Genomic DNA, 25,325 nt, shown 5'->3' on the forward strand with positions numbered 1-25,325 from the left:
AGTCAGTATTTAGGGAACCAGCCTGCGATCCGTTGAGTGCATGTTTTCAGCCATTTTTTTTTTAGCGCCACTTTCAAAAAGACAACTTATTCTTACATTTTTATTCTAATGTTAGTGTGCTGCACCATTTGTTACAACTTGTTTGAATCAAATTGCTTTGGTTATCACCTTGATTTACAGATTCAAGCTAGCGTCTAGCTTCTCTTTGAAGAAGTTCTTAAACTTTGAATCATTATATCTGTTTGCTTTAAGGACTCAAAGAGAACTGAACTGTTCCCTTCTATCTTAAGGTGTCAAATTAAAGGTTTGAATTGGTGTCTCATCACTGATTGTCTCACAGAGCAGCATGCAAAAAGATCCTTCGCCTCTTCCCTTGACTTTGTAGCTGTCGAGCCTGCTTCTGGTGACAGTTCGATTATGCTAGTGACAGTGTGGCACACACTCATGGTCAGGGGAAAGGGCTGTTGTGATTGGCTTCTATCGTTATTTGGTTTTGGGTTTATATTTTTTAAAATGATATCCGGTTAGCTTTACAAACAAAAAGTCGTATCTCTTCACTCTTTGCACTTTTTCATTACAAGCTACGCAGGTTTTTTTTCATATGTGTCATGTGCTTCCAGAGTAGCATTATTGTGAGAAAGTAGGAGGACTGTCTGGGAAGGTAATTGAACATTTTGGTTTTCAAGCACTCTAACAGCCAGGCAGGAGAATCTTTATATTTGTGCAGAAGGCAAACATGCTGTGTCAAAGTCTCATTAGCGTCCCTGAATTGGGAGGAATTAGAAACACACCTATACACCTTTTTTTCCAGGAGGTTTTTTCCCCTGTGTGTCTTTTTTAAAAAGTGGTGCAGGTGCAGGGAACACATTATCTTAATGGATATAATCCCAGACATAGTACCTGGAGGACAGGGGCTCTGACAAGGGTAAAAGGACACAAAGATGACCTGAATGGTTTCCCTTTTTTGGAAGCTGAACTGAGCGAAGCCACCAATAAGTGTTTGTTGTGTTGGAACGAGGGGTGTAAGACCATACTGATGATCATAAGTACTGCAGTTTATCTTTGGTTATTGTATTGATTATTCGAAAGGATACTGATTTTTTATTTCAAGTGAACATTATAGTATTTTCAAACTGATACAGAAAGATATTAAAGCCCCCGTGTGGAACTTTAAGTTTGTTTCAACATTGGTGCCCCATTTGGATATCGCGGCATCGATAACCTCTGTGCTGATTTTTTAAAAACTTATGACCTTTATGGTTTTTATCAGTCAAACATCACTGTGACACTTTGTATCACCTGATGTAAAAATAAAGGCTTCCTGTCTATCACTTTGTCTGACACCTGCCCTGCCCCTGCAGTTTCAGACATTCAAATGTGTGTAAATCAACAAAGTATACGTATTTGACAGCCAACCAAATACTAGAGCGGTGCTCAAAAAATCGACATGGCAATATGTCGTCATGTCCTCCTTGCAAATATGTATTGCTGCAGATGTTACAGACTCAACATAGCTGCATGGTGACATTTTTGAAAGACAGTTGACCAATGGTGCAGTTCAAAAAATGTTGTGAACTTTGTGAAAAAGGTTGTAGCTTTGGGAGAAACATATTTTAATGTATTTCTAGGATCTCTGATGACCTGAGTTGAAGTGTTTCAAGTTGTGGGATCCTTATGTCTCTGGAGTTATTCTCAACAATAAAGAACAACTGTTGTAGCGAATTCTGTGGAGGACATGGTCATAATCCCAAATCAGTGTATATCGTGATAAACATCGTATCATGGGGCTGTGGGAAATACCCAGCCCTACCCACTACTGTGTTATTTACCATCGGGCAGAATTTCAGTAATCCAAAAAATCCCTATGTATATAAAATTAAGTTTAATAATCATGAAAAACGAATTGGTAAACTGTGCTTGGATGCTGTGGGTGTGGGTTGAATGTGCCATAAACACGCCCAATTTACAATAATTTCAGTCTGTTTAATGACCAGTTAAAAAAAACTCATCATCTTTAAGTTATCTCCTCAGACTGCACAGACTGTTGGATGAAGTCAGATAGTATGCATATGATGATTGTTTCTTATGAACTTTTTGGTTTGACCACAATCGGTTTAATAAATTGAAAATATCTCATTGTGTTTAGTGTTGCAAATATATTGAATCGAACCCTTTTCATTATGATATTCATCGTCTCATAAAATTCACACGGCCTTTCAGAAATCGTATTAGATAGTTCAGGAGGGCAAAGAGCGTTCCATGCCGAGTGCTGTTCACTGTGTTTTAAGCAGACTTTACCAAACGCCTCAACTCTCTGTTCATTAACAGTGACACAATCCAGCTTTTAATTTCAGGATATGTTGCGATTAATATTTCTGATGGATGATTTTGTGCGAGGGGGGGGGGGGGGGCTGCTTTGCATCAGCCACCTGCTAACGATGAACTAATGTGTTAATTGAGTGTTATATGGCTAATATTATGGGTTTTCATCGCGCTGCACACAAACAAACACCCTGAGGTGGATTGTAATGCAGTGGTTTCGGATGCTACAACGCCAGGTGTTTCCCTCCACCTCACACATGGGAACGAGCCATCGGGGATGCCCTCTCAGCTCTGCAAGGCTGACTTCCCAAATTGAGCTTGAATGAAATCATAATCGAAGACACTTTGTAAATATTTTGTTTGTTGGGGAAGTCCCACAGTTGACAAAACATAATGAAAAACACCAAAAGCAGCGCTGTTAAATTGGCTGCTGCGAAATAGACGCACAGCTCTGCGGCTGATGTTCGAGGGAAGCCCCTCTGCAGATTAGAGAGCAGTGTACAGATAAACAGAATCACAGCAGCTTTATTCTGTCAAATACTCTCACATGACACAGACAGAATACATTTAATATTTAACAGAGGAAATGTCTTGCCACGCTGTGCATTGTTTTACAAAAGTTAAAAGCTTTAACACCAGTTTGATCTTATGTGCATATAAATTTAGTTTAAATAACTGTATAGTGTGTCTTTCTTGTGTGGAGTTTCTGGAAATAGGATTTGGGATAAAAATTGGTTTGGCTAGACCTGCAACTGTTGATAACGTCTGATTATGTCTGGTCAATACAGTGAAGCATGGATGCTTGGATGCAGGAGTTGATCTAGTAGGTGCAGATTTGATGCTCTTCCTTGTCATTAAAGATACTAACGTCTAGGGGTGGGAATCACCAGAGGCCCCATGATACGATGTTATTGCGGTTTTAAACATTTTGTGATGTGCAGAGAATTGCGATATATTGTGATTTAACTTTTTTGACTGCACATTAAACAAAATTAAGAACTGTTTTGTCAAATAGGAAAACATTCTCCGTCTAGTCATCTCACTTCAGTCTTTTTTATTTCTATAGAATGGGAGTCAAGCCCACAGACTGACCGACACTGTGATCAAAGTTAAACCCTGTTAAAGGCTGCATGCACCTCACAATCTGAACTTTTAGTGTTTCAGTCTAATCGATTGATGGACGACTGTAATACTGCAATACTTTTTAACAATGCAACTTGTTCAGATTGAACTGTGCAACCCCATAAGCATTTAAAAATAAAAAAACGCGTATTTGCTATTAATATAATGAAAATATTGTTACAGGGTGTCATAGAAAATGTAATGCAATTTTTTTTATTCATTTGACAAAGCAATTAATCGGCCAGTTTAATCAAAAGTTTATAAGTAAAGAATTGAAGTCATGAAATGATACATAAATAAATTCTATTTCATACTTAAAGAGTTGTGGACTGATCTGGACTGTGTCAATAGATAGGTCAATAAATATCAATCTGTAGGGGAATCGCAGAGAGTCTTAATGGTACAATTCTTTGACAACACTTTGTGAGTTGTTCAGTAGACACAACACAGGTTTCTATGAAAACATGCAGAGTGATCTTCCAGCGTGCGTGTTTGGGCTGTGTTTTGTGGGGGTTGGTGCCGTGGAGAAGAGGAAGCCTGAGCATTCAAAAAAAGGGAAGTTCACTCTCAGCTCTTTAGTGTGCACTGCTGAGTAATGATTCTCCACAGGCCACATGGACAGCATGCTGCCTCCCGGCAACTCTGTGTGTATGTGTGTGTGAGGGGATGGTTTATGTGTATATGAGGGAGAAACGGTGTCAGTGATACCCAGGGGAGGGGGGGTGGGGTGGGGTGTGTTTTGTGAATGATCTTCGTCTGCCCCTGACAGCTGTGTGTATTTGTGTATAAAGTGCAGCAGTTACTTGGTGGTCGTTGGGAGTGTGTATATGTGTGTGTTTTTTGTGTGCGAGTGTGTCACTGCCTCAGGAGCCTCTCTGACCTGCTCTTACTCCTTGTGTCACCAGCCATCCGTCGTAATGTAGTAACATCATGCCGCTCACAGCCATAGACAGGATTTCATGATGATAATCTGGACATTTTTTTTAGATCACTTGTGTCGCTTTTTAAGGTTGTATCAAACCTTGTTATTGTTAGTGTTTGTTTATTGCTTATATTATGTTTAATGTTTAACTTTGTACATTGAGAGCACAGTTACTGAAGACAAATTCTGTGTGTGTGTAAGCATGCATGGCCAATAAAGCTGATTCTTCTTCTTGTTTTTTAACCAGATCAATGATTTTAGTCATCAGACATTAGAGGGATAAGTTAGAAACAAGCAAAGCGACACCCTTATTGGCAGCTCGGCTCTCAGCCCCTAAATAACTATCAAGGAGTGTTAAGAAACACTGATTCAACTGAACATGATTCAAACAACCCAGGTTTGTCATTTTGGCCAATATTTGGTTGCCCTCCAAACTTGGTGAAAGATAATGCTGAAGGTTTCTTGACCTAAAATCAGGGATGATGTCATAAATGGCAGCTCAGCCTGCAGCCTTCTGGAAGTCCTGTCCACTGATTTATCACAATAAACTCCCGTAATACCCGTTTAACTTATTTTTGCGACATAGAAAAGAGAATACAGGCAGCCTTAACATGTGTAACAGAATAGTTAAGCATGTGTTAATAAACTAAATATGTCATGACCGTGCTTTGCTGTTACACCAATCACTGCATTGGATTTGACTGAAAAATTGACTTCCAACAACCTCAGTTGCAAATGTTTACTGATATCTGTGAAATCTAGTGTTGACCAAGACCAAGACATGCTTCTTGACTGAGACAAGACCAAGAGAATAAATATCAATGGAATTCGTAATTTTGTGTGCAGCACTCACTTGGACCGTAACACCGGGAAGAAGTAATTTGTTCTTTTAGAAAGGGGCGTTTCCCTTCTAATCACATTAATGACGAGGAAGTCAGTGGAAGTCTTTCGATTCTGAGACGAGACCGAAACCTTCAAAAAGTGGTCTCGAGTGGTCTTTTGAGTACTACAACACAAGTGAAATCAGTTAATTTTCATCCCTGTAAGTGAAAATGATTAAACCAAATAATGAATATATGCACGGTGTTGCACTTTGAAGAAGCACAGAGTAAAAAAAAAAAACACAAGTTCCTCTCTGGACAAATGTCAGAGTTGGGCTCATGCATCAGGGCATGCTGCAGAGTAAAGGTAATTCATTTCTTTTGACATTTGCCTTCTAAAATGCCTCAGATTAGCATAGTAATGTCCTCCTGCGAGCCCGTGTGAGACCACTGACTTCATTTACATGACGTATGGTGTGTGTGTTTTTATGGAATAAAGAGGTTAACCTTTAAATTGGTGCGTTTGTTGATGCTAGGAGGTAGAGTGATGCTTCCTCCCTGCTCTCATACAGCAGCACTCACATTTGCTCACTGCTTTAAAATAGAAAAAAAGGCAATAGCTCATATATAAAGAGGAAATGGGGTACCAGAGCGTACGAGGAACTGTTGATTTTTTCGCTTTGTGTCTTTCGTGGAACTCAATTATGACGTCTGTTCTCGTAGATTGTGCCCTCTAGTCATTGTTGTGTTTTTAGTTTTGCCTAATGTTTTCTGCCTTTTTGTGATAAAAGCAATACAGTGGAGCGGAGGGCGAGCAGGAGTGGGTTAAAAGCCAGTGCAGTCCTCATGTCTCACATCCAAAGAAAGGAATATATAGAAAGAAATATGATTAAAAAATATGGTGATGAAGCTTAAAAGTTAAATTTCATAAAAGAAACTCAAAGTGATCTCATTCCAGCTGTTGTTCCACTTTCCCTGGGCTAAACCTGTGTTTTATTATGTTTTTCTTGTACTTCCATTACCTCAAACATTTCCAATGCTTATCAAAGCCAGATAAATCAGTAAATGTATAGTTTTAACGGGACATGACAGACACGACATGTTTATCGTTGCCGTGGAAATACCCGATATTAGGTCAAAAACCGCTACAGGATGCTAAAATGAAAACGTCATGTAAATTGTACTTGGATACATCGTTGGTAAACATATTCTCTTCTTCAGGTCGGTTCCACCCGTTCATCTTGACTACTGTTAATGTGGAGCTTGCTTTCATCGGGGGTGGTTGGGGGATGGTGGGAAGGTAGCCGAAAGAACCACTCCCATGTTTCCCCGGCAGCCTCAACGTCATCTTTTTAATATTGTTTTGACTGAGTGGCGGAATTTACAAACTGTGCCTTTAAGTTTACGACTTTAGCTTGTAGAATGTATTTCGCTGGTCTTCTTAGTCTTTAATGTGTCTAAACTCGATATATTGTTTGCTTCTTACTGTTGGTTGGACAGAATGTTTGATTATAACAGTTTGTGATTTAATATTTTATATAAACAGATCTTTTATTGAGTAAATTGTAGACTGAACAATGCGTGATCAAATCAGTTGTATCATTGGATTTATTTGATAAACAGGTTAAGAGGTAACCCAAGGTTAATGATATAATTCTAAATAAGTATTATCATGAAAACTAGTTGTATTGACTTGTGTCTTTGTGCTACCTGGTAGACTTTCAGAAAGTATCAGAGGCAGATACTAACGTTTGTATTCTTACAGGAAGTATAAAGTTCTCCCAATCTTTTTTTAAAGTGAAGAACTCTTAAAATAACTTCACATGATTGTTCCCCAAAACGCTAACCCGTAAGAGACCGAGTTGGGTGTAATTAACTTGTTACAATGTACAGTCAAAATGATCTTTGCAGTCTTTTAAAGAAGTACACATGTCAGCTCTTATTTTAAACTGTCCTACATAATTTCTGTACATTTATTTCAAAGAACCAGCCCGGTGTTTACACAAGTTTAAAACGCCACCTCTCTGTGTACAGCAGTGTACCAGGCGGCCTGTCAGCAGCCTGTTTGATACGGAGCCATTGTTTTGTTTTGATTTGATCGGCTCTTGGTTTAAAAAAAAAAAAAAAAAGAGCAGCCTGTGGTCAGCAGGGACAAAGTTACACAGACAAAAGCCACATCAAAAAGGCTGTTTAGTGTCATTGTTTCTGGCTTGTGTGGCAGGTGACAGTGATTTATGCACCACAGACGTATTTGAACTGTACTCGGTTGCCTGGCTGATTCAAAGTTTGGAGCAGTTTTGCGACGCTTGAAAGTGTGTTTTTAGAGAAAGCAGTAACGGGTTGTTGCCATGTTCCTCTCCTGATGATTTGCATGGCCAGGCTCCAGTTCACCTGTTTAGTCTGTGAGAGCGCACAAATTAACAATCCCAACGGTCTCTCCAGTCCACTTTAATCCATCGCTCATTTGTTTTTCAGTGAGGCCTGAAACATCTTGGAAAAAGTGCCAGTCCTGTCCCTGCTGTAGTTTACATTTAAAGCGGACAGCCCTGCTACAAAACAAAACACAACAAAACTCAATGGTCCAATTAAATTACAAGTCCATGATTCAGATTATGACCAAGCATGTTATCTTCAGGCTGTGTTTGTGTGTGTGTGTCTTATTGTGCAGAGCAGTGTGTCTGACGTAAGTGTCGGAGTTGTGACTCGAACCATGAGGCACGCAGTGACCCAGCCAGGTCCTTAAGTGGCTTCGCCTCATTCAGTAGCCAGGGTATTTTTGGCATAGTAGTGAGTGACACACTTATCGTAATGGGTCGTCCAGGGTGCCAATGGTCAGCCTGAATAAGCATCCTTCCCGGCAGTTCGGCCCGAGCCTCGGCAACGTGATGTAACCCATCACTGTCTTAGCTCCAATGCTGACTGCTGCGGAGTCGCTGCCCGCTCACACATCAAGTGGCTTATCTCTGAGCAGGAGTGCACGGCACAGGCCGCTCCTTTTTCACCTCAGCGGCCAGGTGAAGTGCTCATGTAACCTGAGCGACACGGCTATCCTTGCGGTGTGCTCGGAGTACGTCCTTAAACAATCCACACTTCACAGTATAATAAAAGGATGTCAGCTGACCGTAACTGTAAACACTTTGTGAAGGGAAGGTTTAACAATGATCATTTAAGCACTGCTATGTTTATGATATCTAATTTAATTTCCAAATAGCAAAAAGGTTAAAGTCAGAGAAATGGATTGGTCCTACTGAAGAGTAAGTCAGACTCAGGAGAGGACCATACTCCTTATTATAATATTTACATGGTCCCAACGTTTCTCCACCATGAGGACAGCACTTGGCAACATTAAGAAAAGTAACATTACAAGGAAAAACTGCCTTTTAACCCGCATTTAGTCAATCAATCTGTGCAATTTTAGTTTTTAGTTAAGTCTGTGTGTGCTGGATGAAGCAGTTTCATGTCCAAAATCAGTGTTTTTCAGACTCTCTTCAGCAGACACACCACTTGTTTCTCGTTCCTGTATGCTCGGCAGCATCATTTCTGAGGTTAGGCTTCCTTCAACGTTCATCATTTACAAAGTCCTGTCAAAGTAGAATTACAATATTGTGGTTTTTCAAATTATGTAAATGCCAGATACATTACTTTCACCGTCACTGGGGAAGATACAACCTTCCAGTTTCTGTTGTGTGTGTGCTTTGCAGTTTGCTATCACTCTACTGTCAAGCGACGAACATCTGGTTCGTGCTCGACCATTTCTCACCACAATGTGTGCACTGTGCCCGCTGGCCATGCTTGCCTCGTCTCACTGCTGGGAATCAGCCTCTGTCACCTGGAAATATAAGTTTGGCCTGACAGGTTGACAGCCTGCAGTCAGGGTGAATGTTCACTCTCATGTACCTCCAACCTCAACATCACACTGACAGGCCAGGCAGCAGCATGCAGCACTCTATTTTTTTTAAATATTTTTTATATCAGGCAATAACCGGACAGCCTTGGAGAGCTGCTCTGATCTACTTGACGGCAGGTGTTCTTTCCCAGAGCACACTTGGCCTGTCAGTAATAGCTGGGAACCAGTTAACACCCAGCAGCTATGTTGTCATTCATCAGTTAACATCCTCTCCCATGTGCTGATTCAATTTGTCAAAATTATGTAAATCCAAAAAGTTTGTTCTCAAAGAAGGGAAAATTTGTCTGAGATTGAAAGTTTTTCAACTTTAAAATATATATTCTGATTGGCAAAGCAGGTATTTCTTTCCATAACATTAGTTTGTATGTTACAGCATGTCCATTCAGTAACTAAAAAAGAAGTGGGAAAAAACTTTTCACTCGGTTGTTTACAAGTAGCCGAGGCCGATATAGCCAATTCATGAGAAGAAAGAAATGTTCGGCTTTTGCAACCTGTAGGTAAACTCCGATATTTAACTTTAGTTGGATCTATTTCAGTTAAATCTATCATTTCCCGTGTTAATTATTTTAAAGTGAAAGGGCGGCAATTTGTTAACTGACCTTATAGATTTAGAGTCAATGAGAAGGAGAGATTATTTAAAGATATTTTAGTAGAGCTGTGCATCTTCACTGGTCTTACGATTGGATTACGATTATCCAGTCAACGATTCGATTCGATATCACGATGCATCATGATTCATCCTCAATTTTCTATATTACTGCACATGGCTACTTTTTCATAAACCGAGACAAACAGTCTTATAAATATGAACTCCTTTTGTATAATTTAAAAAAGTGATTTAGACAACAATGTCATTATCAATATCTTTACATTGTAAGTTAAAATGAATACATTATATAGGTAGCCTACAGTATAGATAATAAGTTGACGTTTTTGTGTGTTAGGTTATTATACGACAGAAAGATGTTTTTAAGTCACTGTGTGTTCTCTTCTCAGGACGTTGCAGCCTTTAGCTGTGAGCTTTGTTCAGGGTTAGTTTTGTTAAGTTGCTACTGCTGTAAACACCCCATTTCCTGATATGGATGTTTCACATTAAAAGCACTTCAACTACAGATAGGCAGGGGACTTTTATTGTGAAGAACTTGTCGGAAATAGAATGTGTTTATCATCGAACGAACGCAGCTTAAGCGGAGGTGCACTCAATGATGTTGTGTCGGGAGTCAACTTTGTTTACAGCCGCTCACTTTATCACAAGTCACCGCCACAGCTCCCTTCTTTTAGTTATCCTGGACTTAAGACAGTGAGGCATCAGTTTAAACACACCTTTAGCGGTAATGAAGATGCACTCCCGGCTGCTTTTAACAATCTTTAAGATGAATTATGAACATCTGGGTTATTTTTTAAAACTCCTTCTGAAGCGACAAAGTTTTCTATGTGACAAATGAACACATACATTTGTGAAATTTGTGGATTGCCTGTTTTGACCTGCTGTGTCTACCCCCACTGTCAGGATCATCTCCTTGCTCTAAATATGAACTGCTGTTAGCAGTTTAGTTTATTTGACCTTGGAATGTGCTCATTGGCCAACATCTGAACACTGAAAAGCCTTTCTTGGAAAAACAAGCTTGATCAGCATTTATGGCTTGAATTCAGTTCTCCTATTGGGAACTAATCATGAAACTTTGATCAGATCACAAGACCCTATACATTTTAGAATCTAGAAAAACTAAAGTAAATTTAAGTTAAACAGAGTTTGTCTTTCTGCTGCCAAAAACAAAAGACCTAGTTTTGACCATCGCCATGGGACTCTGATCTGACAGGAGTAGAAGTCACATTTTCATTCTTTTAATGCTTACAGAAACAGTTTGTGGATCTGGTGTTTCCCCAGAGGACACACCACCATAAAGAGCAACACTTAGGATTTATTCCATTTGAAACTTTATTGGAAACATTTTGAGATTATTTCAGTTAACCAAACATACAACACAGGTATTAATTATTTGATACATTTTCGTTCGGATATTTCTTATGACACCTCTTGATATATCTGTAAAGACACTAGTGGTGTCAGTGCCCCTCCATGTTTTTTTTCTTCTCTCATCATTGCTGCAGAGATGGTGTAAAATGTGAAGTATCTGAAGAATCAACTATAAGCTTTATAATTCTCTTTGCTCGTCATGAGCCGGGGATCCGGCCGAAGATTTCTGCCTTTTAATAAGGCAGTTTTTTCTTACCACTATAACTTTTGCTGCTTTGCTAAAGTGCTCATGATGGATAGGCAGGGTCTTTGTAACATAGCAATAATTAAGGTCTTTTACCTGCTTTTTGTAACATAACAATGAGTAAGGTCTTTTTACCTGCTCTTTTGTAATGTTAACAGACAAAGAGTAAGGTATTTTACCTGCTTTTTGTAAAGTGTCTCGAGATAACACTTGTTATGAGTATATGTAGTATATGAAGCTATACAAATAAAAATTGATTGATTGATTGATTGCTATCAAACAAATACCTCTTATGTCTGTCATATCTACCTTTGGTTAATCATAATAGCGTGAGTGTTTTCCATCTCCTTTTCTAGCAGGTAAAAAGTTGTTTTTTTAAGTTCTTTGTTGTCATCGTTGTTTCTGTCGTTCTTAGTGACCTCAAATAGCCCTGAAAAAAAAGCTGTCTTATTTCAGCATCTGGAGAGATGTGAAAGCTGATTTTGTCATCAGAGTGTTTGAGTTCCCCTCCTCCTCCCTAAACATCTTTAGAATTCTTTGGAACAGCTGGGTGAACATCTGGGTGAGTAGGGTGCCGTTTCCTCTGCTGGTTTGAGGATGATAGCACCGACAGGCGCAGGCTGCCACTCCCTCCTGTGCTCCCCTCTACCCAGCCCAGGTTCTCCTCGCTCTTATCCTGAGTCATACGGCGGTCAGCTTCAAGTTCGAACTTCTCAGCATGATTCAGTGGGAAGGCAGACTAATAGCTTAATTGGTAGAACATGTACTTTTTGGTTGTTGCCCCCCCCAGCTTCATAGCTTCTTGTTTACTCTAACTCTCAGGTACAGATCTGGCTGTACTTTAGCTTCCCTTAAAAGCTTATTTGAACAAGTAATCTGGATTGTTTTAATGCTTCACAGCAGCAGTCGGAGTACCTCACTGCTGTCGTTTAAAGGGGAAGTCTTTTCTTCCTAAACCTGAGCCCTATTTTGTATTTACATAATTAACTAATTGTGGACTCGTAGAATACAAAAAAAACATTGAATTGCCCTGTCGAGATTGCTTCAGCCTACAGCCTTAAAGGGGCTTTAAAGGTTGCAATGTAATCCCTTTTGGCAAATGTGCCTGATCAAAGTGCGTCCACTAAAATTGTTTTTTCCTTGCTATCGACAGGCTCTTTGTGATTGGTATACAAACTGTCTGATTTCCTCTAATCAAAGTCGCCACACACAAATGACAAACAAACAATCATTTTACTTTGCCAAACTCAGTCGCCCCTGCTCTAATGCTGCCTCCATTGGTTAGTTTTGAGTTATTGTGTGATTTTGGTATTTTTTATAACGTTAGAAATCAGAGCACAAGATAGCCTCACAGTCTTAACACGCCCCATGTGCAGAGGCTACAGTCCTTGACGCGAGTGGTCAGATTTGACTCAGACCCTCCGCACTTTGTCGCATCTCTCACCCCAGTTTCCTACTCTACTCATGTTCCTTTAATATAAAGACATAAACCTTAAAATAGCGTTTTAATCCAAACAATAGTACCAAGACCTAGAAACAATCCTTTTTGGTCAAGCCAGTGAAAGACGATCAGTTCTGTGTTTTCAATGGGAAAATTAATGATTTTACAAATGCCGTCAGATGGCTTTGAAGAGAGGAATGTAACTGAATGTAGCTGTTTTTAGTTTGTAAATTAAAGAGTCTCACTCAAGAACAGAAAGATTCACATCTGTTGGGATCCTCTCTGTAATGTTTTAGTCATTTAAAGTAACACTCTCAGTCAGCAGTCCAAAAAAGCACTTGTAACTTGATGTACTTTGAAGTTATAAGGACTACGATGGAGTCATTCAGACCCCAAAAGATGTGAAAATGGAGCCTAAGTTAGAAAATACTGATTTAACCCCCTTTAAGGTGACCTCTCTGCTGAAGTGTCAGAACAGTCAGAGGTGGCAGACAGCATTTCTTCTGCCAGCTCCTGTAGAAATGTCTAGCACGTTAGTTATGGTACAAAAAATCTTGAATCGTTTACACTTGAAGGAAAAATAATAAAAATGCATTTCAACCCTAACGTTCTTTTATTAAAAAAAAAAAAAAAAACCCAGAGCTTTGTCATGTTGTTTAAACTTTGAAAATAGGATATTGTGATGTTTCTATTTCTTTGTTTGTAGACTCTTGAAGGAGTTCACATTTCACCAGACGTTGAGGTTTAATACCATAGATCTGTTTATATCTCTGAGGAACATCTTACCTTGCTTTAATGTCAGTCTGCTCTATAGTCTGAGTAGAAAGTGGATGAGGAACCCTGTCACTCCTCCTGGAGAAAACTACTTAACCCTTCACTCCTGCAGTGGAAGTGTTCAGTGCTCAAACAGCGAGAGGCTGGTCCTACTGGGCAGCTTCCACTGAGATGTGAAAGTGCACAGATTCACTTGATTCTCACCTTATAAAGTTGACATTGGTGGTAAAAGGGTAGGTTATCCTGTCCCTCTTTGACAAGTGATGTGGGTGACTCCACCGCCGTATGAAGGCGGCCTTAGCCGGCGTGTGTGTGAGCGCTGCTGCGTTGCGTGTCGAAGGGCTTTATCGCAGAACAATGGTGTGTGTGCCGAGCTGAGGCCATGTGGCCGTGTGGCGGATTAAATTAGCAGCAGTTGTTTATCGTCTGTCCCCTCGGTCCATCTGCTCCGCTCGGCCCCGTAGACTCCAGCTCTGCTCTCAGGCTCTGCTCCAGATCCCCCCCCAAAGCAATCCCACCCTCCCCTACCCCTTACAAATCCCTATCCCTACACACACATACACGCACACTCTTGAATAGTTGCAATATCCACCATGCAGCAGCCAGTCATGACACAAAATACTCAGAGCAACCTCTTCTGCCAAGTGTGCTCTGGCTTTTCTCTATGCAGATTAGCCATGTGCTAATTGTAGTTATTTTTTTTTTTTTATGGAAGAGAGGAAAAAAAGGGAGGGGAAGAGTTTCCTCCTGAAATTGATTTGATGACTGAGGGGAAAAAACAGCTCTGTTGTTAATTTCAGGCTCTGTCCTGGTAAGAGAAAGGGATTTTCTGCCTCTGTTGGAGAGACAGGACAGTGGATAGAGTTTGAAATCAGGGAGAGAGAGAGTGAGGAATGACATGCGGGAAAGGAACACAGGTTGGATTTGAACCTGGGCTGCCTGCTTGGATGACTTAAGCCTCCACACATGGGGCGCGGGCACTAACCACTGCGCCACCAGTGCCCCAAAATCAACATATTTTTAAAATATATTTATTCTTTTGTGGCCAAAATGATGAATACTGACACTTGTTTATTCTCCTAACATGAATCTTAACCCTTGCCTAGTTGAATAAAAGTATATCATTGAACTTTTGGGAGAAGTGTCAGCCTTTTCAGATGAGACGGTATTGGAAATAAATGAGTGGGTTGTTGTAAAGCTTTTTTGCTCTGCTTTTGATCTGTGTTTGTCGGGGACTTTCCCTACTTTTTATAAACAACCTTTTTGTTTTGGTATCATACAGAAGAACTTTAACAACAAAGGCACTCAAATGCACTACTACCCTTCATTTAGCGCGCCGTTTTTGAGAGAACAGTAAAAAACAACATGTCTTTGCCTGTGTTGGTGGAATAACGTCACAAACTACTGGACTAGTGACATTAAGGACAAACGTTAAAAACAAAATACAAGAAATCAGACCCCCCCCTTTTTTTTAAACTTTAATTTCATTTTAGTCATGGCCTTCGTGTATTTTTTTCCTAACAGCAGCCATTGTGATCACAAGTTTCAATCTAGAGGACTTATTGTTGACATTAGCAACTAGCAGCTACCATAAGCTAGTGCTAATACATGACCAGGCAGTGCTGCAGCAGCAAAACACCCCCTGGGAGCATCGGACTGAACATGAGTGCTTTTCTATCGCTCATGAATTGAAGTCTTGATAAGTAGAATAATGAACATGCTGTTCCTTTTGAGAGTTGTAGTGTAGCTTTAATTTTGGACTAAACGTTCTGGTTGTTTGCTTGTTCTATTTAAGAAAACTGAATTGATCAGTCACCTTGGAAACTATTGTGATTTGTCCATTCAGGACAGGGCAATCCCCTAGATAGAAGTTCATTAAACCATGTTTAATTTTCTGTTTAGCAGACAACTCAAGTTTCTCCAACACATATTCACATTGCAGTGTTGGTGCTAAAATTATGATTTCTCCTTATGAGAGAAAGATAGTTCTCAGGCAAATTGACTACAGAATGTTACTCAGATTGTTACTCAGATGATCATAGTTTCTGGTCCATATTTATCAAGTCATCTTGTTATTGCTGTCATCTTGTCGGGCCTTGATCGTTGTCATTTATGTTTTAATGAGGACTCAGACTTTCACTCTCCGTCTCCTCAGTAGTAATTCAAAGCATGCAGTAGCGTAAAATCCTGCTACTCCTGTTTCACGATTACAAACCTGAAAAGGAAACAAAAATATAACTCCAATTGTTATTCAAGGTTTCATTAGTTGTCTGATAGAGATGCACTGATTGTGAAAATCACGGCAGATGCCGATACCAAAGTTTGAAATAACAATTTAGCCGATTCCGATACCGATGCTTGTTTCATGACTTCTTTTGGTGTAACACTCCCACAATGCCACCATTTTTCTTTCATGTTTGACAATAAAAACAAGTCACGGTTTGTTTAACAAGTGACGTCATCTGCCCAATTATAAGCCTCTTCTCTAAATCATGTCAACAGGGCCATTATCGGCCGATACCGATGTAGAAAAGATGCATCGCTGCGTCCGTACTGCATCGATAATCCATATCAGAATTTAAACTTTGATATGACTCTAGTAAAAATCAAACACTAACAATACCTGTATGGATACCATGGCAACATGAACTGGAGTCCTCAGTACCAAATACTGGGTAACTTCTCGTTTTTAATTACCAAACATTGCCCTCTCTCTTTTTCTTGTGGAAGCTTTTGGTAAAAAATACGACGGAAGATCAGACATTTCTTTTAAAGCTTTTGTACTATTAAAAAACTATCAACCATTGAGGCGAAGGAGATGGTATTGTTTTTAATCACGTGGCATCAACAGTATCGAAGTATCCAAAACCTTTGACATCCTCAGGTTTATGTTTAAAGCGCATACCACCATTTTCATAGAATCTGAGTAAAAATGATTTCTAGGTATTTGCTTTTAATATGCAGCAAAGAAATAAACATAAGCCTACATATGGGAATCTCTTAATATGTGTCGTGTGTATAATCCATACTCTTTTTTTTGAGAAATTATATACCGTACATATAACACAACATGACGTTGTTGAAATGTTTCAATATTATCTAGCTTTCTTTCTTTTCTCTTTGTTATACCATTGTAATTAACTTTTGCATTTCACCATCACATTTGTTCTTTATTTGAAATGATCTGCCCAGCCTTGTACCTTTCATTTTTTAAAGAGTTTTATTGGTAATGGTTAAACTTTCAACTCGTGGGAAAATGAATTCAGAAGCTCAGGGAATTTATTAAACAAGAGCAGAGCTCCAGCCTCGGCGTCGACCTTATAAAGAACCTCTCACTCTGTAACGAAGAGAAAGAGGAACACGGAGCCTTCTATGGCAGTTCCTGACTTCTACACACAGGCGCTCACACTCGCACACAGGCGCTCACTAAGGCCTCAGCCAAAGCTCTGTGGGATCATGTTGGATGTGTAATGGTGTGTCAGATGTGAACAACTTAAGCAATGCGAGGGAAAATGCTCGTAAACAGATCAATGAAGGACACAGCAGAAGAGCAGACTGTTGCAGTGTGCAGAGAGCAGATGTGTTAACATGATCACATGAGGTAGAGGAGTAAAAAATGAAGACATCTGGAGAAGGTTTCATATCCTGGATTCCCCAGATTTAGACTTGGCAGCAGCCTACATACTTTTAAAGCCATTATGACATGTTTTGAAGGCTGTTGCATAACGTTGAGCATGTTTTGGCAGGATGCGCACTAGTACATTATGCACATATTGGCATTTTATTGAATACTGGATTTATTCCGCGGTGATTTAGTAAGGATTTCAGTCAATTGAGTGATGAAGCATAAACAAAGAGGATAAGCAGAGTACACACCTGAATGGATAACTCGTTTTTTATAAGGAGTAATTACCAGTGACTGCTGTGGGACATTTTTTTTTTGATACCAATAGGATGTTACGATGGCCAAAACGATGAAGACAAGGCTGCAACTGACTGTTATTGTGATTTTTTATTTCTTTGCTGATTTTTTTTTAAATGTATTTTTTTGGCTTTATTTTTCCTAAACACACAGTGATGCCTTTAAATTTCAATATTTATCCCAGCAAGACTACTGAACTCCTGAAGATATTCAATAACTGATGGTTAAAAAGAAAAACAAAGACAAGTGTCAAATCCTCAATATAGGAAAATCTATGAAACAACCTGAGAAATGTTATGTAGGTTGTATTTTTTTGGAAAGTAGTTTCTGAGGCTTTTTTTTTTTACCTTGGCTTTTTGAAAATTTGAATGATAATAAATCGCTTGAAATGTGTTGACTTGAACATTTTCAAAATACTTTGAATATTGGTGCAAAAATAGGATTTATCTCTGAATTCTTAAAATAAATAGATTATTAAGCTGTTTTAAAGAAAGAGATTGTTGTTTTTTCAGTCAGGTACATATTGGTTGAACATGTGTGATGCTTTTAGGGAACTATGGCTGTCTGCAGAGCATGTCCTCAAGAAAATGGCGTGATGTCACTCAATCAATCTTTATTTGTATAGTGTTAACTCAAGACACTTTACAAAAAGCAGGTAACGACCTTACTCTTTGTTATTTAATGTGTTTGCATGATCCAGTATGCAGATGAACAGTAGGGGCAGTGTAGAGGCAGAGGTGATGTGACCGGGCAGGGTCAACACAGCGACATGGACAACAATGGCAGAATGTTTTCAGGATAAGCTGATACACACTAAGTGCACAACTGTGAGCAATGGCAACAAACGACAAATGAGTTCCCTTTTGAAAGTTGTCGTGGAAACCAGCAAAACTAAATGAAAAAAAAAACGAAATGACTGTGACGTCCGAGCACAGAGGAAAAATATTGGAGACATAGAGCTTGAGGATGATGCCGTTACCTTAGCTGGTCAGATGTTCCTTTTGATTATTGATATAACTATAATGTAAGTTCTGATCTCAGAGTTAATATAAAAGCAACCCTCTTGAGTGGCGCCATGTCTGTACAGTAGTTTACATCAGGTAGTTGCATACTTCCTGAGCTTAAGAGGAATCTTCCGGTAACACGGGTAATGCATAGCAGAGTGTAAGAAATATTACATTCATGATGCAGCTGGTTGTGTACGCTAACAAAACGTTAAAAATAGAGAGAATACGCAGTATCTCCAGTCAGAAGTCGATTAAAATCCTTCATCCAGTAAAATGAAATAGCTGAAAACAAAAAGGACTTGACTTGAAGTCATGAGAAAGTTGTTGCAGTCAGCTGTTACTTAATGGGAACTCTGAGTATCTTGCAGGTAGAATGTGTGACTCATGATATGTTTCTGGTGCGGAGCTTAACTAAAAACAAAGAAAAGGTAGTTCAAGCTTTATATTGAACAGCAGAATCCCACGACCACCAGTAACTCCTTCAACATATTCACAGTGACTGTAAACTGAGACACGGTAGAGAAAGAATGATCTGTGTTTTTTTTTTGGAAACATGAGCACTGACTCTCCACGTGGTTTAGGGAGCTGAAAAAAAAACCCCTGAGTGTATTCGCGCTGTACTTCTGTCCCTGTTGAGCCGGGCCCCGAGCTGTCAGACTTCTTAATGGAAAAGCGGGTGTAGAAATATTCTCACCGCCAGCGATATATCGACCAAAAATGGTGGGGGGAAAAAAGGGTGATTGTTTTATGGCCCCGGTCATCGCTGGGAGATTTTGTCTAAATGAGAAATAGATTTTAACTTTAGTGTTGCTGCTCTGTAGTCTGTTAGCATGCTAGTCATTTTTCATGTGGATAGGAGGACGTTAGCGGGTGAGTCAGGCCTCGGTGGCACGCTTTACCGATGACACAGGAGGCTCCGTCTAACTACTTAAGCGGCTCATTAGAAAAGACGTATAGCATTTTTCCATCCAGTGAGGGAAGCTGCTGCGTTTTCGTTTTGCAGAATGTGAAGAAATATTCTGTTGTAGTTGGAGGAGTGCACCTGCCTGAAATTAGTCTATTTTCAACCAGTCATCGTTAGGCTAACAGTATTGCGGGGGGACTCCCATCGTAGCATGGTGTCAGGTGTGTGTGTTTGTTGTGAAAGGATGCATTATGGGAGCGTCATACCGTGTCCTTCCTTCCAGAATGAGGTTAAAAGTGCATTAGAGGTCACAGTAGATGGCCTACCGGGGCCTGTTACCTCTTTCCCCCCATGGTGTGGTCGGTAATGACCCTGGGGAGCATAGTAACACCACCCCCCCCCCCACTTCTCCTTTCCTCCACACACATATATACAATATAACACACACTCCTGAACCTGGAGGAGCACAGGAGAGTGTGGCCTGGGGGAGGCTGGAGGGAAAACCAGGAGTGGAATATGTTATCTTGCATAATGTTGGTTGACCGCCTCAACAGCCTGTTGATCCCCCCCCCCCTCCACCACCACCGCCTCCAACACCTACAGGATCCCCAGCACACATATATTTACACACACCAGGCTCCTGCTGAGCCCCCCCTCCACTCACCCACCCGACCTCCTCTTTCTCATTGCAGCACTGTCATTCATAGAGTGCCAAAGCCTGCTGCTTTATTAAAGCCCAGGAAGAGCAAGGCCTGGCCCAGGTTCAAACAGCAGTGCAGCTGGGACCTGTTACATTTTCGGCAGACTGCCCTCTCCGTCTCACTTGCTATAAATAGCCCCGGTGGTTGTCTCCTTTAACCAAGGAAAAGAGGGTTTTTTTGAGTGGGGGAGGAAAAACACACACACAGATTAATAACCGTGGGAAGCAATGAAAGCTTTGTGTCTGCTGCCCGAGGTCAGCAGGCCAGGAGGTGTTGCAACTTCAAAGCCCCCATTGTGGCTTGTACTTTCAGACGCCGCTGTGGTGGGTTTGATGGGAACACAAAGAGGCTGCCAGTGGTGTGATGAGTGGATGGCATTGGATTGTGCCAACCAGCCAGATACCCACACAGCACTGGTTAAATTTTTTTTTTTCTTTTTACATTTGGAAGTGATGCCCAGTTTGTAACAGTTCAATGGCTCGCCTGTTTTTAGTTTGTGTAGATAACTTTGGATAATCTTGAACACCTCAAAAGTTACCAAACATAAATATTATTAGGGCTGTCACAGATACCAGATTTCTAAACTTTTGATATGATTGACAAGAATGGTTTACCATATTGATACCTGTTTGGGCCTAGTTCTAGGCACCCAATATTCTCAATCTTAAGTTTGACATAGATAGTTCTTGTGCTCTCTAGCCTTAGCTTGTGAAAGAATTGATCATGCAGGTAAGTAAGTAGACAAGCAAATAAGGTTGGATTAAAGGATTGGGCATGATTTTTAGAGGCCTGGGACAACTACAGGCTAATGTTGGTAGAAAACGATACATTCTCTGTTATTTTAATGATTGATGGTATCGAAAGTACCTAAGCTTTAAAACAACACTTCAGATCTTCATCCATATTTTCAACCCAAAGCTGTTGAGATCAGTGACGGCACAAATAATTTTGGTACCAAAATGTATTAATGTATTTGTGCAACTTTGACAGTGTGAAGGAGTTGCTTGCAATTTTTGTAAGTCAAAGACAAGACATGATCAAGTCTTATGCTTTTTTAAATCGTTTTTGTGGTTTTGAAACAGGCTTGAATATTGTTTGATTTACTAGTATCGTATCAAAGTTTAAAATCCTGGTATGATGACAACCCTACTACAGACAGCAGTTTTTTTTTATTTGAGAACATTAATTTAACGATTGCTGTCAGGATGTGAAGAGAGCTTCCAATCATATTGACAATGACTAATATAACAGAAAATGGCTATCCTTGCTTTAACTGTGTGTTTTGTCACATTGGCGTATGTTATGTAGGGGATTCCAGGAAACTCTTATGTTCACAGCATCAGACACTTTATGACCTTGGCTCCAGCTGTTGACAGGCAGGGTTACCTCATCAAGCCCCCCTTCTCCTCTTCCTCTGTTCGCTGTCTGGCTCTCTGTCCAGAACGGCCGTCTGGCAAAGCAACACTGCTTGCCCGGGCCATGTGGATCTCCCAGAGTCCAGGCCAAGCCAAGGTCAGACCCCTCCAACACCACCAACCCAGCCTCCGTCCTGACGTGGCTCCAGCTGAGGGGTGGGCCCGGATCCAGCCCCCGCAGACACTTCCACTTCCTTAAGCTTATTTTCATAGAAACCCTCCCCGACGTCTCTGCCGTAACAGTATCCACCCACTGGCACAATGATCTCCTGGGCAGGGAAACGCTCCTGGCGGATGTAGTGGGCTCATTCATTCATTCATGGCCAATTTTTTCCTTTTCTAGTAGGAAAGTAAATCCACTACTGCTTTTTTTCCCTCCCCCTTTTGCTTTTTGTTCTATATTTACTTGATTATACTGTGACTGGTTTATGAGATGATGCTTGCACGACTCAGTGAAACAGTGGAGCCATTATTTGTGTTCATTGCTGAGTAATGCTTTTTCAAGAAAGCCACTAGAAAGCTTCCAAAATAACTCCGGCTATATTTGAACCAGGATCTTTTCCTGTCGCATCACTGGAGTCTGAACAATGTCCCATCAGTTGCATCATTATAGGGCTTGTTATAGTGTGTTTGGGTGTGTGACTGCAAAGTTTAATGAATGCAAACCTTAACCATCGAGTCTTAAACCAAGAGTGAATGACAGACAATCTTCTCTAAAGTCAAACTTGGTGCCAGTATATCTATTCACTGTTTCACCTCATTAAAACATTACAAATTCCCTCTGTGTGTCCCTCAGCCTCCAAGTCCGATGGACCAGGTGGGGAAAATGCGTGGCCAACCATACGGAGGACCCAACCCGTACTCCCAGCAGCAGCAAGGGCCTCCTGCAGGGCCCGGACCCCAACAGGGAGGCTCTTACCCAGGGCAGGCCTACGGACCTCCAACGCCTCAGAGGTATCCTATGGGGATGCAGGGCCGAACACCTGGCGCTATGGGCGCCATGCAGTACGGACAGCAGGTCAGTAATTGTTGAGTTTTGTTGAGAAGTTCTGTGCCAACTTGGGTATTGGGTATTTGTTCTACCTTCAGAGCTTTGTTCAGTTTCTTCATATTCTAGAACGTGAGAATTCTGGGCTAAGTGTCTTGCCCAATGACGCATCAGATATGTTTCAGGAGCTGGGGATCGAACCCCCAACCTTCCGGTTGAGAGACGACCCACTCTACAAACTGAGCCACACCCGCCTGTGATATAATCTTTTGGACTGGCTTAAAATGTTCAATATTTATGGATCCTGTACAACCTACAGATTATGTCAGTTTTGTGAATTATGCTCCAGCTAATCCGTTTTTAATTGTTTATTTAGAAGGATTATGCAAAATAGAATCACCTGCTGGAAGATAGCGGCCGCCTTTCCTCTTGTCGTTATCTTTAACCCAAATAAAAACACAATGATGTCATCACAAAGGTTCAACATGATGGCTCAAAAGACAAAACGCTTAGCTTTCAATAAGAAATTAGTTCTCTAGCTAGCAATGTTTTTATTTTATTCAGAGACTAAAATAGGATTATGCCTGTTTGTTTTTAAATAGAATGATTATTTAATGCAGTTCATTTGTAACAGTCTCTTCACAAATGGAGCAAGTTCAAAGTGCAGCATGTGACCGGGGTTATGTCTGGGTCCACAGAAGTTGGCAGAGTTTCCAAAGATTGTGTCATCAACGTCAAACTTATCTGAGCAATCATCAACATGACCTTTGAAATGACCAGATATTAAGTAACTGTCTGCTAGATGTGAACTCTAGATAACAAACGACTGTTGTGCTTTGGGAAGGCGGCATATAAAAAAAGAGATGACGGATTTGTCTCTCCAAAAAGATAGACTCCTTCTTTTGTTGAGGATATTTAACCAGGCTATTTTAAGTGCCTCTGTTACTTGGTCACAGTGCAGGGCATAGTTTGAAGTCTGACCACAAGTTAATACGTTTTTTTTACATTCCTGTTAGTCGAGGCAGTCGAGCGTTTATTCAAGCTGTGACTTAATGTTGCTGTAATGGTGGAAGTGCAAGCATACAGGAGATAAACTGACTGTCTAGAGTGGACTCATTAAATGCTTAGACGTTTGCAAAAGCTATAAGAAAGTTATGGTTAGATTTTGACACAAAATAGTTTGTACCTGACAAATTACAGACTAGGGGTGAGAAGCACAGGATAAATCAAACTATGATATGAGATGACGATACTATCCCAATACAGCCATCGGATGATAATTCCATCCATCCGTTATCTATACCGCTTTTCCCATTCGGGGTCGGAGCCGATTCCAGCTGTCATCGGGCGAGAGGTGGGGTACACCCTGATGGGGCAAATGATCAATGAGGCAACATATCATCTTCCTTAATTGTGTGAAAGAATGATTGCATTTCTTGTGCTGAATATTGGTATTGTTATTTAAAGTAGTGCTCTAAGCAGATTTCCCTGGCAATTTGACTCACAGTGTCACCACTTCCTGACTCCTTTAGCTGCATTTATGACATGAATGTGGCTAACATGAACTGAAGTTAGTTGGCCAAGGAGAAAGAAGACAGCAAAATATTAATGTACATTGTTGAAAAAAAAAGGAAAAAGAGATAAACCATGATGAGAAGTAGAATTGATACCAGATTGAAGATGGTAGATACATTAACCCTGCTCTTTACCTTTATAGGCGCATTGTACATTCTTCATTTAATCAGAAATCTTGATGTAACATTATGTGTTTTTCAATAAAACAATTATCGCCCAAAGGGCTGCACGGCGGTGCAGTGGTTAGCGCTATTGCCTCACAGCGAGGAGGTTCCTGGTTCGAACCTCTGTTGGACAGAAGCCTCTCTCGGTGCATGGGTGGGTTCTCTCTGGGTACTCAGGTTTCCTCCCACAGTCCAAAGACATGCTGGTTAGGTTATTTGGTGACTCTAAATTGCATATAGATGTGAGTCTGAGAGTGGCTGGTTGTGTGTCTCTATATGTCAGTCAAATTGAAAAAGCAAACAAAGCAGGTTCCTGTAACAACTTTCTAATAAGTATTAAGAAGGCCCTCGTTGACCCTTCTCAGCCAGGCGGCTTGTTCTTACAGAGAAATGCATGCAGGGAATCCCTCAGAGGCCAGGTCTTTTCTTCCACGTCCGCCGTCAGTGGTCTCGTGCTCATTGTGTGGTGTGATTATCTCATACCGGCCTGCATGGTGTTTGACCGTGGACTCGATAAGTGCCCTGCAGAGAGAAAACAGCTTCCCTCCCTTTGTCAGAAAAACACACCACAATACAGCCACTTCACATTGTTTTAAATGTCTTTACTATCTCTTATGTTCTTTTGAATTCTGGAGTAGCTGAGAACCTCCCAGAACAACACGTGGCTTTTTTTTTCTCTTTCCCTCACACCTCTTCTCTTTTGATTACTGTGTTCCCTCACAAGGTCAGGGTTTTCTCCTTCTATGCTCCTTGAGGGTAATGAAACGCAAACGCTGTATTGAAAGGCTTTCTGCGCGCAGGATCGGTTTGGAATATGAATAGATTCATACTGAAGTTCAAGGAGACGAAGTCAAAACTCAATTTTTATTTTGCATGGCTGTAATTTAAAGCGATGCGCCGCTGAATACCTGCACTTAGATGCTTTTCTCTTGTGCTTTGACTGATCAGTTTATAGAAAGAAACACACACACACACACACACACACACACACACACACACACACACACACACAGAACAGTTGTCTTTCCCTTTTTAATCTCTGAGTAAGAAGACGAGAGTCTCTGATCACACCGCTGAGAGTGAACGGAAACTAAATCAAAGAGGTGACTTATTTGGTT

The 25,325-nt window shown here is 40.5% G+C and overlaps 1 protein-coding gene across 3 annotated transcripts in view; it reads left to right on the forward strand.

The window, feature by feature from the left end:
• arid1ab (AT-rich interactive domain 1Ab) overlaps positions 1-25,325 on the forward strand; it is a 65,402-nt gene that overhangs the window by 4,595 nt on the left and 35,482 nt on the right. For all 3 annotated transcript variants that reach the window (XM_061060146.1, XM_061060148.1, XM_061060149.1), the window contains exon 2: positions 22,277-22,498. In XM_061060146.1, the coding sequence (XP_060916129.1) occupies positions 22,277-22,498 (222 nt within the window). The remainder of the gene's footprint in view (positions 1-22,276; positions 22,499-25,325) is intronic.

This window comes from Labrus mixtus, chromosome 16 (assembly GCF_963584025.1).
Source record: "Labrus mixtus chromosome 16, fLabMix1.1, whole genome shotgun sequence".
NCBI classification, from domain to species: Eukaryota; Metazoa; Chordata; class Actinopteri; order Labriformes; family Labridae; genus Labrus; species Labrus mixtus.